The following is a 19,407-nucleotide window of genomic DNA, read 5'->3' as shown; positions in this document are numbered from 1 at the left end:
GGTATTCCCTGATCCATTGCAGTACTTTCCCCGTTATTCCTGCATGCTCCTGTAATTTTTGCACCAGTCTCTTGTGTGGTACTGTGTCAAAAGCCTTCTTGTAGTCTAAAAAGATGCAATCTACCCATCACTTTCTCTCCTGTCTTACTTCTGTTACCTTATCGTAGAACTCAAGTAGATTTGTGACACAGGATTTCCCATCTCTGAAGCCGTGCTGACTGTCATGTATGAGCCCAATCTTTTCAATGCGTTCCACCACTTTTCTCCTGATAATCTTTTCCATGACTTTACATACTATACAAGTCAGTGACATTGGTCTGTAGTTTAATGCTGCCTGTCTGTCACCTTTCTTAAAAATTGGAACTACATGTGCTGTCTTCCACGCCTCAGGCAACTGCCCTGTTTCGTTAGATTTACTGAAGATTGCTGCTAATGGCACACACAGTTCCTCTGCTCCCTCTCTCAGTATTCATGGAGATACGTTATCTGGGCCCACCGCCTTTGAGGTATCGAGTTCGTCTAGTGTTTCTTCACCTCTACCTTGGTTGTGTGTATTGTGTCCAGCACCTGCTGGTGCACCCTACCTCCACAGTTTGTTGGAATCATTCCTGACTCTATTGTAAATACTTCTCTAAATCTTTTGTTTAGTTCATCACATACTTCTTGGTCACTCTTCGTCAGCTCTCCTCCTTCCTTCCTCAGTCTGATTACCTGGTCCTTGACTGTTGCTTTTCTCCTAATGTGACTGTATAACAACTTTGGTTCAGATTTGGCTTTTGATGCTATGTCGTTCTCGTATTGCCTCTGGGCCTCTCTCCTTATCCCTGCATGTTCGTTTCTGGTTCTTTTGCTCAACTCCTTGTTTTCTTGAGTCCTTTGCCTTCTATACCTTTTCCATGCTCTAGCACACTTGGCTTTGGTCTCTTTACACCTCCAATTAAACCATGGGCTCACTCTGGTCTTACCATTTTTTCTGTTGCCCTCTGGTATGAATCTTTCCTCTGCCTCCCTGCACTTATCGGTCACTATTTCCATCATTTCATTTACTGTCTTTCTATCTAGTTCTCTTTCCCACTGCACTTCATGCAGGAAACTTCTCATTCCTATGTAGTCCCCTTTTTTGAAGTTCGGTTACTCTCTTTGTTCTAGTGCTGCTGCGTTCTCCATTTGTTAACTCTACAAGATATTCAAAACTCAGGACATCATGATCTTTCGTGGGTGATATCCTCTATGTTTGAACTATTCAAGGTGAATATGAGATCCAGCCTTGCTGCCTCTCCTCTCTCTCTGGTTGTATCCATAACATGTTTGTGCATGAAGTTCTCCAATACAGTCTCCAACATCTTAGCCCTCCATGTTTCTGGTCCCCCATGTGGCTCTAGGGTTTCCCAGTCAATCTCTTAATGATTGAAATCCCCCATTATAAGCAATTTTGTCCTACCCATATGAGCCCTCATGGCCACTTCAGCTAGTGTATCCACCATTGCCCTATTGCGCACATCATACTCTTCTCTTGTTCTCCTGCTGTTAAGTGGTGGGTTATACATCACTGCTATCATCACCTTTGGACCCCCAGTCTGAAGTGTTCCTACAATGAAGTCCTTTGTTTCCCTTCTTCCCATTCCTCCCATCTCCTCAAAACTCCACTGGTTTTTTTATGAGCAATGCTACTTCTCCCCCTCCTCTGTTCTCTCTGTCTTTCCTCATCTGATATCCAGGTGGAAAAATTGCATTTGTTATCATCCCTGTTAGTTTTGTCTCTGTTAGTGCTATGATGTCAGGTGATGCATCAATGATGCGTTCTTTATACTCTTCACTTTTATTTGTTATTCCACCTGCATTGGTGTACCAAACCTTTAGCTTCCTTTCCATTACTGTATTTTAGGAGATGGAAGAGGAAGGTGCAGGCTGGGAGGGTGGGAGGCAGGGCACAGTATTATGAGAGGGTGCTGTGATTGTGGAATTAGTGCTTAGGGGGGTGGTGGCTATGGAGTGAGGTTCGTTTCTGTTTACTGTGTTTGTTTGATGTGGTGACAGGGGTTGAGAGGTTTCTGAAAGCATTTGTGTTTGATGTTCCCCCAAAGGCTGAGTTTTCCTGTCTGTCGTTGCCTGTCCTGTCTCTCTTTCCTTCCACTGGTTCTGTCTTGCTCTCACTTTCAGTTGTTCCCTTTCCTTTCGTGTTCTGTCTCGACTGAGGAACACTTTTTGATAATCTGGAGAGTCCTTTAACAGTGGTTTCTGTTGTAGTATCCTGTTCTGTACCACATCTGTCTTGAATGTCAATCTGATTGGTCGATTTTTTTCCTTCGAATACCCCTCAAGTCTGAAAATTTTCTACCTGAGACATGTCCCTCTCTTATGTTATTGCAATGTTTTTCTTAATCTCTGTTTTCTTCCAATGCTTTCTTTCATCATAGGTCTGCCCTTCAGCCTCCTGAAGCCCATGAATAATTATTGACCTCTCCCTCTCCTCTTCCCATTTCTTTTCCCTCTGTATCTCTGGATCTGATTTAAGCATCTCCTTTGCTGTTTCCCTAATCATCTCCCAGATACCATGATGGCCTAATATTTCTGCCGCAAAAGACTGCTTAGCTCCATCCCCTCCTTCAGTCCCCTTGCTGCCTGCTGACGTTCCCATTTCAGTCGTCTTGCTCCTTTCGAAACTCATCTTTAGATCCTGCTTCAGCACATCCATTTCTTCCTCCAATCTCTGTATCTTTGCCTCAGTTACTACAGCTCGTGATTCCCACTTCTAGCTCTCTGCAGATATTTGCTCTAACATGTTATTGCAAAGCTCATTTGACTTTTTCTCCCATAGTTGTTCAATTTTGTTCTTGAGCCATTATACCCATTCTTTACGTCCTCCATTTAAAGATCTCATTTTGTTTTTTTCCTGTTGGGATGTTCTAGCTGCTTCAGCTTATTGTAAAAATGTGTGTGTGTGGTGGGGGGTTTTATGAGCTAATGTGTTAGGTTAGGTTTGTGTGTGTGTGTGTGTGTGTGTGTGTGTGTGTGTGTGTGTGTGTGTGTGTGTGTGTGTGTACTTACTCACGAATATGTGGTTTCAGGGGTCGGTCCTCAGCTTCTGCCCCCGCCTCTTCAACGGTCGTTACTAGGTTCACTCTCCTGGCTTCAAGAGCCTTACCGTACCTCTCCTTAAATGTATGTGTGGATCCTGCCTCTACTCCATTTTCCAGGTCTTTCCACTACATGTAACATCTTTGTGATTCATCTGTGTTGTCAACGTCCAGCTGTGCCCTAGTGTTCCTGTTTCCAGTGTTTAGCAATCCCTCCCTGTCCACCCACCCTGTATCATCAGGTTGATTTCCCTTAACCTTTCATCTTAGTACACACGTTTGAGCTTCAGGCCTAGTCTCGTTGTTAGCCTCAGTACTTCCTCCAATTTATTGATATGATTGACCAGGTGTGGGTTCCATTTTGATGCTGCATACTCTAATATGGACCTGATGTATACTGTAAAAGGTGACATGTATGACTCCTTAGACTTCTGAAAGCTAGACTTAGATTTGTCACACGCACATTTGCTGAAGTAGTTATTAATTTGATGTGCACCTCAGGTGATATGCTCGGCATAATACTTAATCCATGGTCTTTCTCCTTGTGTGATGTAAATTTATAGCCTTTGACTCGGAATATGTACTGCGTTTGCTTTTTTCTTTGCTCCTCGCCAAATATCTTAATTTTGCTGTTAGTGTTAAACTGTAGTAGCCACTTGTCATACCAGACGTATAGCCTATTGTAATCCATTTGCAGTCATTTGTGAGCCTCATCTGCGTGTGTTCTCATTAGTTTCATATCTGTTAACAGGGACACCTCTAAGTCTGTCGCTCCTGTCATGTCATCCACGTATACGTTAGACAATACGGGTTCTCGTACTCATCCCTGTGGAACCCCAACCGTCACATGCACCCATTCCGACACCTTTCAAGGGCGATCACTCACTGTTTTCTTCCTGTTAGATATGCCTTGATCTATTGGTGTGCCTTCCTTGTTATTACTGCATGCTTCTTTGTCTTTTGTACCAGTCTCTTATGTGTCAATAGCCTTCCTACAGTTCACAAGAAAATGCGATTTGCTCACCCACCCTCTCTCTCTCTCTCTCTCTCTCTCTTACTTGTTATTTTGTAGAACTCCACTAGATTTGTGAAACAGGATTTACTGTCTCTAAAGCCGAGCTGGTCGTCCTTTCTAAACCCACTCCTGCCTAAGTGCTCCACCACACTTCTACTGATACGTCTTTCCATAATCTCGCAATCTATGAATATCAGTGACACTAGTCTGTAGTTCAACGCTGTCTCCTTTCTTAAAAATTGGGAATACATTCGATGTCTTCTGTCCACACCCTTGGAAGTTGGCGTGTGTCGATTGACTTGTTGGAGACAGTTTCTAGTGGCACACAGTACCTCTGCTACCTCTCTCAGGACCAATGGAGAGATTACCTAGTCCCATAGCCGTCGAGCTATCTATATCACACAACAGCTTTACCTCTTTCCTTGTTGTATGTCCAGCACTTGCTGGTGCACCCTATTGCTTCGGTTCACCTGTAAGATCCCTGTTATACCTTTGAAGAGCTTCGAGTCTCTCTACTCTCAGAGCCCGGCTATGGGCCAGGCTCATCTGGTGCTTGCCTGGTTAACAAAGCTGTTGTTGCTGGAGGCCCGTTGCCCCACTTATCCAACACAGCCTGGTTCCTGAGAATATTTTCCTAAATTTCTTGCTGGGCTCTTCGCAGACTTCTTGGCCATTCTTGTGAGCTCTACTCCTTCCTTCTTCAGCCTCATTTCCTGGTTCTTTATTGTCTTCCTGCTGATGTGGCTATATTACAGCTTTGGGCCAAATTTGGCTATTGATGCTATGTCTTTCTCCAATTACAGTTGAGCCTCTCTTCTTAATCAAGCATATTTGATTCTGGTTCTTTTCTCAGTCCCTTATTTTCCTGATTCTTTGCCTTCTATATTTTTCTTCGTGCACTAACACATTTAGCGTTGGCTTCTCTGCACCTCTGTGTGATCTATTACCTTACACTGTTCTTCACATTGTTACTCTTGCTTCTGGATATAAATATGTCTTCTGCCTCCCTGCACTTTCCTGTCACATTCTCCATAAACTCATTCACTGTCTTTCCCTCTAGTTCCCCTTCCCACTACACCTAATTAAGGAATTGCCTCATGCCTGTATATTCTCCTCTTTCGAAGCTTGGCGTCTAACGTTCTTCCCGTGCCTCATCTCTTCCAAGTTTAATACCAAAAGGTGTTGGAAACTCAAAACCATGTGTTCACAAACAATGAGAGGCCTACAATATGTAATATCCTCTATGTTACGAACACTTTTAGTGAATATAAGGTCCAGTCTTGCTGGTTCATTCTCTGCTCATTCTCTGATGTCCATAATATATTTGTGTGTGTGTGTGTGTGTGTGTGTGTGTGTGTGTGTGCGTGTGTGTGTGTGTGTGTGTGTGTGTGTGTGTGTGTGCGTGTGTGTGTGTGTGTGTGTGGTGTGTGTACTCGCCTAATTGTACTCGCCTAATTGTGGTTGCCGGGGTCGAATCAAAGTTCCTGGCCCCGCCTCTTCACTGGTCGCTGCTGGGTCCCTCACTCCCTACTCTGAGCTTAATCATACCTCTTGTGTTCGTGCGTGTGTGTGTGTGTGTGTGTGATAGCGGGAGCATCCATCACACACGCTGCAGGAAGGAAGGTCACCACTCCAGGACATGGCTCGCGAACCGAAAGGAGAATCTGATGAGCTTGTGGGCAGCACAGAAAGGGGGAACCAGGATTTCAATCCTTCACAGTCAAGTTTGTCAGTATTGAGAGACGCCGTGTGGTCTTGTGGCGAAAGGAAGAGGTGATAACGCTCTAGGAAGCGGAGGAGGAAGAGCAAGAGATGAAGTGGAAAGGAGGGAGAAGAGGGAGGGGTGAAATGGAAAGGGGAAGTAGGAGTGGATAATGTCATACAAGGAGAATGGGAGACAAAGGTGAGAAAAAAATTATTAGAGGGAAAGGCATAGGAAGGAACTATGGAAAAGAGATTGATGGAAAGGGGTTCAGTAGAGAGGGGATCCAAGGTCATGGTGTCAATGAAGAGGGTGTTGATGGAGGGGTTAGAGGATGAGTTTGATAGAGAGGGGGTTCAGCGGAGAGTGGGACGGAAGGGAGGAGACAGGGAGGGAAGGAGACAGGAAAGGGAGAGAATGTGGCTCCTGTCAATTCTCATAAATATTTATGTCATTAGCATATTCATGGGGAAACGCTAAACTCGCATGTTTCATGCCTGGGAAATTTGAGGCCATCAAATTTAATCAGAGGAAAGGAAGCGAAGTTCCAGTCCCTTGGATCAAGAGCCACTCGCCACCATCAAGGTAATCCCCCAATCCTTGATGGTCATATTGTGAGGCAAGATGGCTGATACGTAATATGAAAACTGAGTTTGGATTTCAATTTCTCTGACTTGTGTATGACTTGGAGGGAAGGTGGGGGGGAGGAGACCAGGTGTATACTCACTTACTTTTTATGCTCTTGCGCTCTCGCTCTCTCTCTCTCTCTCTCTCTCTCTCTCTCTCTCTCTCTCTCTCTCTCTCTCTCACACACACACACACACACACACACACACACACACACACACACACACACACACAGTGTTGTACAAGTTAGATTAAAGATTCCTAACTTTATTTACAAGCTAAGAGCTGTTACCTACAACAGCTCATTTGAAAGCATTTTCATTGTTGTGAGACATACAAATATGGAACAGGATGAATATGGAGCCATCTGTAGGCCAGCAATTTCATTTGATCAACTATTTCGTTAAAATCATTATGCTGTGCAAACGTGTTCCAGACTGTTCATCTTGGGAATAAATGATTTCAGATGAAGCGATGTTCTGGAGAAGGTTACAACCAGAGTGAAGTTGCTGCTTGCTGCCCGTCTTGTGGTGCAGAAGCTCACTTCTCACTGTACTCAGAGTGGAGCCAAGTGTGGTACTTTGACGACATTGGCCTTGTAAGGCCACCCATATTCCTAAGGTGTTAAAGGCTCTGCTGAAATGACAGATTTATCCAGGCTGGGTCCAGGCGAGAGCTGAATCGTCTTGGTCTGTCCTTTATTCTGTCAAGAAGTTGCAGATGAGACGAAGGGCAGGCAAACCAAGAAAGCTGAGCATACTCAAGGTGTGAGCATACTTGTGCCTCGTACAGAATCTTGCATCCTCTACTGTCGAGCAGATGTGCGAAACATTGAAGTGATGTAAGCTTCCTGGCCGCTTTATTTTACAAGATTTACAACGTGGTTCTTCATGGTCAGTTTGCTGAAGTCAAATTTCACCCAAGGATATCATATTCGTCCCCGGCTACTAAAATTCTCCCATTCATACTTACTACTGCTCCACCATTACCATCATGATGCCTAGAGACCATCGTCATTCGTGTTTTCTCAGGAGCAAATGTTACCTGCCACCGTTTACCCCAGGCTGGTAGAGCTGTAAGATGCTGACTGATGTAACTTAGAGCAGCTGGCATTTCCTCTCTTGGATAAGTAAATGTCAGAGAACTGTTTGCATATGCAGGGAATTCTGAGAAGAGATGGACGTAATTGAAGTAGATATTCCGTAACAACGGCACAATCATACTTCTCTGTGGAGAAATTGCTGACTCTGTCCCGCTGAGAACCACGCTTACATATCTATCTCGAAGGTAATCACTGAGGAGACGTAGTGTAGAACCACTGGAAATGAAACTTCTAATTTGGCCGACAGGATGCTAATAGACAGGTTCAACTTAAGTTGGTGGGTGTGTACGGTGCTTGTCCTTGGTACAGATAGGACATTGGGGAAGCCGCTGGTCTTGTATAAGGCACAAAACCACCTCCTGGGCTCTCTCACCTTCCCTACCGTTAGGTCTCCTATCCTCAATATTTTACCTCAAAATTCCGTCTCACAAAACACTGAGGTCTTCCGAAGGACTTCTCACTAACAGAATGCATCTTGGAAGGCAGAAAATGCTTTTTTCCTCTTTTAAGAAAGCGTATCGCAGCACAGTGAAGAACGAGAAACGCTCTTCTCTGGCATAATTTAATGGTAAGCCCTTTGTATAGAAATGATGCAACCATAAAGGGATAGCCACCTTCTTGTATGAGAACAGGAAGGCTGTTAAACGTTTCACATGGGTAGGACTGCTATCTCGTGAACATTGTAGATAACTAATAAATAATACTAACGTAATTATTACTTTTCTCTCTTTCGTAACAGAAATTCTGTCCTAGGTCTAGTTTCCGAGTCGTGTTATTTATGTAAAATACCGATAACAAGGTGTTAGCTATATACTCTTTCTTGAAGACACAAGCTGCGGATAATTTATCTCTGCAGACAATGATACGCTGTCGCAATGCAATCTTGCACAGCAACTTGCGTGATTCTCTTTATACTTACTCCCTATGTACCATTACAATGCAACCTTCCCTTTACTACATGCACTTAACGAAAGGAAAGTTTTTGCGTTTCCTAAATTTTCGTAAAAAATAATAATTAAAAATAATATTTATTTCTACAAGTACATGATACAACTTATACAGACCAAAGCTAACATCAGTGAGATGTTTTATAGAAAGCCCCTGGATATTTAGAGCATTTCCCACAAGTTAATTTTGTCCCCCAGGATGCGACCCACACAAGTCGTCTAACACCCACGTACCTATTTATTGTTAGGTGAACAGGGTCAACAGCTGTGTTAAGTAATCCCTTGTAGTGTTTCCACCCGTACCGGGGATCGAACCAAGGACACTCAATGTGTGATCTGAGTGTTAATGGTAATAAAGGAAGCTTGATGTCATTACATCGAATAAACTATAGTGGACAGGGATGGGAGAAGTTAAGTAATCAGGAAATAAGGAAAATAAGTTAGGAGTAAGAGAGAGAGAATGAGGAGTAGAAGAAGAGTTGAATGAATAATTGTGTGAAGTGTAAATGCTTAGAGTCAATAAATGTTGTTCGAATAAATGTTGGATACGAGAAGAGGGAGATGAGAAGTGGGAGGTGAGAAGTGGGAGGTGAGAAGTGGGAGGTGAGAAGTGGGAGGTGAGAAGTGGGAGGTGAGAAGTGGGAGGTGAGAAGTGGGAGGTGAGAAGTGGGAGGTGAGAAGTGGGAGGTGAGAAGTGGGAGGTGAGAAGTGGGAGGTGAGAAGTGGGAGGTGAGAAGTGGGAGGTGAGAAGTGGGAGGTGAGAAGTGGGAGGTGAGAAGTGGGAGATGAAAAGTGGGAGGTGAGAAGTGGGAGGTGAGAAGTGGGAGATGAGAAATGGGGGATGAGAAGTGGGAGGTGAGAAGTGGGAGGTGAGAAGTGGGAGGTGAGAAGTGGGAGGTGAGAAGTGGGAGGTGAGAAGTGGGAGGTGAGAAGTGGGAGGTGAGAAGTGGGAGGTGAGAAGTGGGAGGTGAGAAGTGGGAGGTGAGAAGTGGGAGGTGAGAAGTGGGAGGTGAGAAGTGGGAGGTGAGAAGTGGGAGGTGAGAAGTGGGAGATGAAAAGTGGGAGGTGAGAAGTGGGAGGTGAGAAGTGGGAGATGAGAAATGGGGGATGAGAAGTGGGAGGTGAGAAGTGGGAGGTGAGAAGTGGGAGGTGAGAAGTGGGAGGTGAGAAGTGGGAGGTGAGAAGTGGGAGGTGAGAAGTGAGAGGTGAGAAGTGGGAGGGAGAAGTGGGAGATGAAAAGTGGGAGGTGAGAAGTGGGAGGTGAGAAGTGGGAGATGAGAAGTGGGGGATGAGAAGTGGGAGGTGAGAAGTGGGAGGTGAGAAGTGGGAGATGAGAAGTGGGAGGTGAGAAGTGGGAGGTGAGAGTGGGAGTGAGAAATGGGGGATGAGAAGTGGGAGGTGAGAAGTGGGAGGTGAGAAGTGGGAGGTGAGAAGTGGGAGATGAGAAGTGGGAGATGAGAAGTGGGAGGTGAGAAGTGGGAGATGAGAAGTGGGAGGTGAGAAGTGTGAGGTGAGAAGTGGAGATGATAAGTGGGAGTTGAGATGTGGGAGATGAGAAGTGGGGGGTGAGAAGTGGGAGGTGAGAAGTGGGAGGTGAGAAGTGGGAGGTGAGAAGTGGGAGGTGAGAAGTGGGAGGTGAGAAGTGGGAGGTGAGAAGTGGGAGATGAGAAGTGGGAGGTGAGAAGTGGGAGGTGAGAAGTGGGAGGTGAGAAGTGGGAGGTGAGAAGTGGGAGATGAGAAGTGGGAGAGGTGAGAAGTGTGAGAAGATGAGAAGGTGAGAAGTGGGCTGTGAGAAGTGGGAGGTGAGAAGTGGGAGGTGAGAAGTGGGAGGTGAGAAGTGGGAGGTGAGAAGTGGGAGGTGAGAAGTGGGAGGTGAGAAGTGGGAGGTGAGAAGTGGGAGGTGAGAAGTGGGAGGTGAGAAGTGGGAGGTGAGAAGTGGGAGGTGAGAAGTGGGAGGTGAGAAGTGGGAGATGAGAAGTGGGAGATGAGAAGTGGGAGGTGAGAAGTGGGAGGTGAGAAGTGGGAGGTGAGAAGTGGGAGGTGAGAAGTGGGAGGTGAGAAGTGGGAGGTGATAAGTGGTAGGTGAGAAGTGTGAGTTGAGAAGTGTGAGGTGAGAAGTGGGAGGTGAGAAGTGGGAGGTGAGAAGTGGGAGGTGAGAAGTGGGAGGTGAGAAGTGGAGAAGAGTGAGAAGTGGGAGGTGAGAAGGGAGGTGAGAAGTGGGAGTGAGAGTGGGATGAGAAGTGGAGAAGGATGAGAAGTGGGAGGTGAGAAGTGGGAGGTGAGAAGAGTGAGATGAGAAGTGGGAGGTGAGAAGAGTGAGATGAGAAGTGGGAGGTGAGAAGTGGGAGGTGAGAAGTGGGAGGTGAGAAGAGTGAGATGAGAAGTGGGAGGTGAGAAGTGGGAGGTGAGAAGAGTGAGATGAGAAGTGGGAGGTGAGAAGTGGGAGATGAGAAGTGGGAGGTGAGAAGAGTGAGATGAGAAGTGGGAGGTGAGAAGAGTGAGATGAGAAGTGGGAGGTGAGAAGTGGGAGGTGAGAAGTGGGAGGTGAGAAGAGTGAGATGAGAAGTGGGAGGTGAGAAGTGGGAGGTGAGAAGTGGGAGGTGAGAAGAGTGAGATGAGAAGTGGGAGGTGAGAAGTGGGAGGTGAGAAGTGGGAGGTGAGAAGTGGGAGGTGAGAAGAGTGAGATGAGAAGTGGGAGATGAGAAGTGGGAGGTGAGAAGTGGGAGGCGAGAAGAGGGAGATGAGAAGTGGGAGGTGAGAAGAGGGAGATGAGAAGTGGGAGGTGAGAAGTGGGAGGTGAGAAGCGGAAAGTATTAAGTGAATATTTAGAAAAATTCAAAACAAATGAGAAAACAATTACTTCATAAATTTTTGAGTTGCGGAGGGGGGGGGGGAAAGGTGACAGTAACTGAATGATATCCAGAGAGACGTTCAGTGGCAGGTAATACAAGTACGGTAAAAAAAAATAACTAACATGTAAATGAGGCAGGATAAAGAGTGCAACAAGTGAGTGTCAGTGTACAGCCCAAGTTTATATTATAAATGGGCGGGTGCAGGGAGTAAGAGGAGCGACTGGTGGAATGATGACAGGTTAGCTACACCATTGGTGAAAAAAATAAATGTAGAATGTGGAAAATAGTGTATTGCGTTTTGTACCATAAATCTAGGCAAACCAAATGTGTAAATATCTGGCGTACTTGATAGCGAACCTAGTAAACAACGAATCGATTGTTTACCAAAGGCAACAAATCTATTGTTTACCAAAGGCAACAAATCGACTGTTTACAAAAGACAACAAATCGATTGTTTACCAAAGGCAACAAACCGATTGTTTACCAAAGGCAACAAACCGGTTGTTTACCAAAGGCAACAAATCGACTGTTTACCAAAGGCAACAAATCGACCTTTTACCAAAGGCAACAAATCAACTGTTTACCAAAGGCAACAAATCGACTGTTTACCAAGCGCAACAAATCGACTGTTTACCAAACGCAAGAAAACGACTGTTTACCAAAGGCAACAAATCGACTGTTTACCAAAGGCAACAAATCGACTGTTTACCAAAGGCAACAAATCGACTGTTTACCAAAGGCAACAAATCGACTGTTTACCAAAGGCAACAAATCGACTGTTTACCAAACGCAAGAAAACGACTGTTTACCAAAGGCAACAAATCGACTGTTTACCAAAGGCAACAAATCGACTGTTTACCAAAGGCAACAAATCGACTGTTTACCAAAGGCAACAAATCGACTGTTTACCAAAGGCAACAAATCGACTGTTTAACAAAGGCACACTGGCAAGGCAATATAGTCGCCAGAGTAACTTTTAACAATAGCAGGTTAAAAATTATTTCCACCTTACCAAGAACGGTTTAAACAGGTTTCAATGTTACCGATTGCTTTAGTATTTTTTTTTTCACTGCTGCTCTTTGTGTTATTCCTCTCTTCGCATATTTTTTTCAAAAGTTCAAGGATGTATTTTCTCCATGAAAAATACAAGATTTTCAGGGATGGTAAAATAAACCAAGTTGGCACATGGAAATATCATTTTTTCGCGGATACACATTTTTTTACGAAGAGTGGAAGAATGGGTGAATCTTAATTAACAAATGTTGATGCTGTGAAATAGATTTAGAAAGAAATGAAGAGAGAAATGGAGAGAGAGAGAGAGAGAGAGAGAGAGAGATAAGATAAGATAAGATAAGATTTCGTTCGGATTTTTAACCCCGGAGGGTTAGCCACCCAGGATAACCCAAGAAAGTCAGTGCGTCATCGAGGACTGTCTAACTTATTTCCATTGGGGTCCTTAATCTTGTCCCCCAGGATGCGACCCACACCAGTCGACTAACACCCAGGTACCTATTTGCTGCTAGGTGAACAGGACAACAGGTGTAAGGAAACGTGTCGGAATGTTTCCACCCGCCGGGAATCGAACCCGGGCCCTCCGTGTGTGAAGCGGGAGCTTTAGCCACCAGACCACCGGGCCACCGTAAGAGAGAGAGAGAGAGAGAGAGAGAGAGAGAGAGAGAGAGAGAGAGAGAGAGAGAGAGAGAGAGAGAGAGAGAGAGAGAGAGAGAGAAAAATGAGAGAAAATGACAGAAATGACAGAGAGGGAAATGAGAAAGAGACAGAGAGTGGGGAATCTGAAAATCTTTAGGGAGCAAACTGACATGTCAGTTCAGAAAGAAAGTGATGAGATGCTGTATGAAGAGGAAGTAATATTAGAGGTACAAAAAGAATATTTTATGAAGACATTGAATGTAGAGGAAAATTTGGGTAATATCTCACGCACAGGTAACGGAAGAATATATTAATAAGCAGAAGGAACCACAACAGCGTAAAGATGACTTTTATGGCGCAGTAGTAATTTGAAAGGTGAAACGTAGTGAAGATGGAAGGAATTAAAACTATGAAAGTGGGAATAAAGCTTTGGAAAAGCAAATGCATACGTTTAATGAATGTGTAAAAGAACCAAGGTATCTAAGTAGTGGCAAAGAGGCTAGATTTTAAATTTTATTGAGAAAAAATAGCACGAGAGAGAGCCTGAGCTTGCTACCATCTGCAGCTCACAAGACTGCCATCCCCACGAGCCCCTTTGAGGCGGGGTAGATGGCAGACCAGAGGCCTAGCTTCTCCCTACGAGCCCCGTGAGGGCGGGGAATGTGGCTAGGCCTGGGGACACTTGGTCCCAAAGATGAGGAGGTACTGTACCTCCTCCCATGGGAGACTTAAGTCTCGAGACACTCCCCAGATAGGGAGCCAAGGCCGGGTCACCACTACTTGGAAAAGACCCGGGCCGGGAGAATACCGGCGAATAAAAAAAAAAAAAAAAAAAAGCACGAGAGAGCGTGGATATTATGGGATGATAAATTACACATGTATATCATTTGGGTATCTTTAATGAGGAAACGTTTCGCCACACAGTGGCTCCATCAGTCTAATTCATCAACTAGTCGGTTCTCTGAACCATTCATCTACATATTATAGGATAAATATTAGTTACGCATATCAAGAACAGCGGGAGAATTTTTATCGAGATAAAAAAACAATATGGCTGCCAGGCAACAAGAAGAGCTCAGGAAGTGTGTGGACTAATTATTTGCGCTGAAGGATACAAGTCAACAGTACTTATACAAGGAAAGGAGTTGCTTAGTGAATTTAGGGACTTAGAAAAACGTAAACTATAGGCTGGATATTGGAGTGGTTAAACTAGTGTGGTTGATATATGGATTAGGAGACTGTAGCCGTAGAAGGTTTTTATAAGGCGAATGAGATCAGGGTAAGGCAAGTCGAAGTGATAATGAACATTTTTAAGAATAAATAGGCCTTAGAGAGGAATGGGTGATGCTAGTGGTCATTTAATGTGAAGATTTGCTCTTAAGAGAAAGGAATGTTTGAGTGTTAGGAATAGATGTGAGTTTTAAAAGATACTGAATATTACATGATATCAGAGTCGTTGCAGTTGTTGATTACTAATAATAGAATGCTCTCTCTCTCTCTCTCTCTCTCTCTCTCTCTCTCCCCAGTCTCTCTCTCTCTCTCCCTCTCTCTCTCTCTCTCTCTCTCCCCAGTCTCTCTCTCTCTCTCTCCCCAGTCTCTCTCTCTCTCTCTCTCCCCAGTTTCTCTCTCCCCCCCCCAGTCCCCAGTCTCAGTTTCAGTCTCTCTCTCTCTCTCTCTCTCTCTCTCCCAGTCTCTCTCTCTCTCTCTCTCTCTCTCTCTCCCAGTCTCTCTCTCTCTCCCCCCAGTCTCTCTCTCTCTCGCCCATCCTTCCAATTTTCCCCCTCTTACAATCCCTTTTTCCCCACGTCACGTCAATTACTCTCTTCTCTTACTCATGCAACAGATGGTAAGAGCTTCGAGGAGCTGGACCTGACAAGTAGCAGCATTGACTCAGTTGAGGAAGGAGCTTTCTCAGTATGTCAAGAGCGCCTCACCAGTCTTATGCTCACAACCAACTCCCTCAACTACTTTCCCTTCAAAGAGCTGCCTCTCTATCCCAAGCTGGTGGTGAGTACGTTGGTTTTATTAATAAAAGTATGGTTATACCCGCAGCGTGTAGCTACGCTGCTGTTTATGACAGTTATCTTGTAGGAACAACTGCAGAATGCAGCTACGCTACTGTATTTAATAGTTATTTTGTGGTAACAGTCTTTGGCTTCCTTACTCCATAGTTATACTGTGGCGAAAATTGTATTGTGCGGCTATTGAATTCATTACTGTATATTAGTTACATGAAAGGAACAAAAGTTAGCCAGGTTCCAGCGTTGTATTCCACAAGGTACGATGCATACACGAGGAAAATAATTTTGACTTCCAGAGCTGCAAGCCTTCAGTAATGGGGATGTTATGGGCCCAGTAGAGATTTAGGATTAAAAGGCTCCGTCTCAAGAAAGCTGAAGTTGTAATTTCGCAGGAATTACAACCTCAAGAGGACCCATCCCACAAAGCAAAAATTTTAAGGGGATCATAAAAACTGCACATGAACTTACTCAAAACATTGAATATGGATGCGACTTGAACACAGCAGTCTACTCTCACAACTAACAAGCCGCTGCGTTCACCGTTAGACCAGGAAGGTATGATCAAATTCGTCCAGTTAGATATATTTATATACACAAATAACCCGCACATAAAAGAGAGAAGCTTACGACGACGTTTCGGCCCGACTTGGACCATTGACAAAGTTATTTATATTTATATACAGTATATTAATACGTATATCAAGGTAAAAATATTTTACACAGATATACTGAGTGTGTTCTTTGTCAAGAGAGTAATTTGACGATGTTGGACAGGTGTATATGTAGGACAGGTTTGTGTGAGGTGCTGTCACCTCTGAGTGACGTGTCATATCAGTGTCTAACATTTAAAATGTGTTTCTCTTGCATTTTCTTCCTATTCCTCTGAAGATGTGTGTGAGAGCACATGAAAGCTCTCAGGTTCTATTCCTCGTTTTCACTGTGGTATTTTTTGAACACACACATACACAGTACGTGAGAAGTGAGGAGGCAGGGACAGGAGCTGTGGCTCGACCCCTGCAACCACAACTAGGTGAGTACAACTGGATGACTACACACACAATATTATATATACATACATATACATATATATATATATATATATATATATATATATATATATATATATATATATATCTATATATAAATTTATATATGTAAACATTCCTTTTGACAGTCACACTTCAAAACACTGGTGATCAAATCTCAATTTGGCTAACAGTATAAATCTGGCCTTTCCTTCATACTGAAAAACAGCCAAAAATAGTGAATTTAAATGTCTCTTATCTCTTTCTCTGTCTGTCTGTCTGTCTCTGTCTGTCTGTTTCTCTCTCTCTCTCTCTCTCTCTCTCTCTCTCTCTCTCTCTCTCTCTCTCTCTCTCTCTCTCTCTCTCCCTCACGGTCGACCTGTACAATATCAATCACCATATAGATGAACAATTTTAAGCGTGTTTTGGTGCACCATTTCAAGAAATAATATAAAATTCCCAGTAATAAACATGAAACTAGAACTCTGAATAAAACTAAATTCTCAGTAAGTCGCAATTATTTTAGTGAGCATTTTTAAATACATACTAAATGAAGCCGGCACAAACCTGCAAAATAAAATTACGAATAAAATTTCAATAATATCCTGCAAGAATTCCTTGTTTTCGCCTTCAGATTTTAGTGTATACAGAGTTAAATTGTATATCTCGTTCAATGAAGGTAAACTGAAGCACAAGATGGCGCTGGATTTTTAAGAAATTCCTGCTGCGGAAAGTCAGCAGCAGGATCAGCAGACTGTGTGAAGTAACGAGATCAGCTGACTGTTTACAGTAACAAGATCATCCTATTGTATTAACAGAATCAGCAGACTGTGGATAAAGTAACAAGATCAGCAGACTGTGGATAAAGCCACAATATCAGCAGGCTGTGGATAAAGACACAAGATCAGCAGGCTGTGGATGAAGCAACAAGATCAGCAGGCTGTGGATAAAGCAACAACGTCAGAAGGCTGTGGATAAAGCAACAAGGTCAGCAAGCTGTGGATAAAGCAACAAGGTCAGCAAGCTGTGGATAAAGCAACAAGGTCAGCAAGCTGTGGACAAAGCAACAAGATCAGCAGGCTGTGGATAAAGCAACAAGATCAGCAGGCTGTGGATAAAGCAACAACGTCAGGAGGCTGTGGATAAAGCAACAACCCATACCCCGGCCGGGATTGAACCCGCGGTCATAGAGTCTCAAAACTCCAGCCCGTCGCGTTAGCCACTAGGCCAGCTAGCCACAATAAGATTCGTCCAACTAGGTATATTTCTACACCATAGGAAGGTTAGCACAGGCACCACTGTGACCACAAATGCAAGTTTTTACAGACGAATCTCCAGCTAGCGTGGCCGTGACAAACTCTAGCTCAAGTCCCCTCACTGCCGTCAACATGACTCACGAACTCGTAATGACACGATTGCAAACAAACCATACCCCGGCCGGGATTGAACCCGCGGTCAGAGAGTCTCAAAACTCCAGACCGTCGCTAGCTAGTCTAGTGGCTAACGCGACGGTCTGGAGTTTTGAGACTCTCTGACCGCGGGTTCAATCCCGGCCGGGGTATGGTTTGTTTGCAATCGTGTCATTACGATTTCGTGAGTCGAGTAAAGCAACAACGTTAGAAGGCTGTGGATAAAGCAACAAGGTCAGCAGGCTGTGGATAAAGCAACAAGGTCAGCAGGCTGTGGATAAAGCAACAAGGACAGCAGGCTGTGGATAAAGCAGCAAGGTCAGCAGGCTGTGTATAAAGCAACAAGGTCAGCAGGCTGTGGATAAAGCAACAAGGTCAGCAAGCTGTAGATAAAGCAACAAGGTCAGCAGGCTGTGGATAAAGCAACAAGGTGAGAAGGCTGTGGATTAAGCAACAAGGTGAGAAGGCTGTGGATAAAGCAACACGGTCAGCAGGCTGTGGATAAAGCAACAAGGTCAGAAGGCTGTTGATAAAGCAACAAGGTCAGTAGGCTGTGGATAAAGCAACAAGATCAGCAGGCTGTGGATAAAGCAACAAGATCGGCAGACTGTGGATAAAGCAACAAGATCAGCAGGCTGTGGATAAAGCAACAAAATCGGCAGATTGTGGATAAAGCAACAAGATCGGCAGGCTGGGGATAAAGCAACAAGATCAGCAGGCTGTAGATAAAGCAACGAGATCAGCAGGCTGTGGATAAGGCAACAAGATCAGCAGGCTGTGGATAAAGAAACAAGATCAGCAGGCTGTGGATAAAGCAACAAGATCAGCAGGCTGTGGATAAAGCAACAAGATCAGCAGGCTGTGGATAAAGCAACAAGATGAACAGACTGTGGATAAAGCAACAAGATCAGCAGACTGTGGATAAAGCAACAAGATCAGCAGACTGTGGATAAAGCAACAAGATCAGCAGACTGTGGATAAAGCAACAAGATCAGCAGACTGTGGATAAAGCAACAAGATCAGCAGGCTGTGGATAAAGCCACAAGATCAGCAGGCTGTGGATAAAGCCACAAGATCAGCAGACTGTGGATAAAGCAACAAGATGAACAGACTGTGGATAAAGCAACAAGATTAGAAGACTGTGGATAAAGTAACAAGATCAGCAGACTGTGGATAAAGCCACAAGATCAGCAGACTGAGGATGAAGCAACAAGGTCAGCAGACTGTGGATGAAGCAACAAGGTCAGCAGACTGTGGATAAAGCAACAAGATCAGCAGACTGCGGATAAAGAAACAAGATCAGCAGGCTGTGGATAAAGCCACAAGATCAGCAGACTGTGGATAAAGCAACAAGATCAGCAGACTGTGGATAAAGCAACAAGATCAGCAGACTGTGGACAAAGCAACAAGATCAGCAGACTGTGGATAAAGTAACAAGATCAGCAGACTGTGGATAAAGCCACAAGATCAGCAGACTGAGGATGAAGCAACAAGGTCAGCAGACTGTGGATAAAGCAACAACATCAGCAGACTGTGAATAAAGCAACAACATCAGCAGACTGTGGATAAAGTAACAAGATCAGCAGACTGTGGACAAAGCAACAAGATCAGCAGACTGTGGATAAAGCAACAAGATCAGCAGACTGTGAATAAAGCAACAACATCAGCAGACTGTGGATAAAGTAACAAGATCAGCAGACTGTGGATACGACTTTTTTCATAGCATAGTTGAAGATACCTAGGCTACTGATGTTCCAAATGGGGAAATTAGATCAAGCCAAAAATAACCCCAAATGGATAACCAATAGGTTTAAATGTCTCACTGGTTGAAAGAGGCATTTACAGGCAAATCAACATGGAAGAGGGGCACATAAGAAATCAATATACTCAATAAAAAAATAAAATTCAAAATAAATATAAAAAAAAAGCCGAAAGAGATTATGAAGCTAAAATTGCAAGGAATTAGAGGATTAATCCCAA

General features: G+C 44.1%; 2 protein-coding genes across 2 annotated transcripts in view; one reads left to right on the top strand and one right to left on the bottom strand.

Annotated features, from left to right (window-relative positions):
- LOC128695258 (uncharacterized) overlaps window positions 1-19,407 on the bottom strand; it is a 1,855,180-nt gene that overhangs the window by 411,876 nt on the left and 1,423,897 nt on the right. The gene's annotated exons all lie outside the window — the stretch shown is intronic.
- The window catches only part of LOC128705395 (oplophorus-luciferin 2-monooxygenase non-catalytic subunit-like), a 192,437-nt gene that overhangs the window by 98,974 nt on the left and 74,056 nt on the right, over window positions 1-19,407 (top strand). Inside the window, exon 5 of the mRNA XM_070099903.1 lies at window positions 14,816-14,979. Within this exon, the coding sequence (XP_069956004.1) occupies window positions 14,816-14,979 (164 nt within the window). The remainder of the gene's footprint in view (window positions 1-14,815; window positions 14,980-19,407) is intronic.

Source organism: Cherax quadricarinatus, chromosome 70 (assembly GCF_038502225.1).
Source record: "Cherax quadricarinatus isolate ZL_2023a chromosome 70, ASM3850222v1, whole genome shotgun sequence".
Classification (NCBI taxonomy): domain Eukaryota; kingdom Metazoa; phylum Arthropoda; class Malacostraca; order Decapoda; family Parastacidae; genus Cherax; species Cherax quadricarinatus.
The sequence above is the reverse complement of the archived record's forward strand: the minus strand, read 5'-3'. Positions and strand labels throughout refer to the sequence as shown.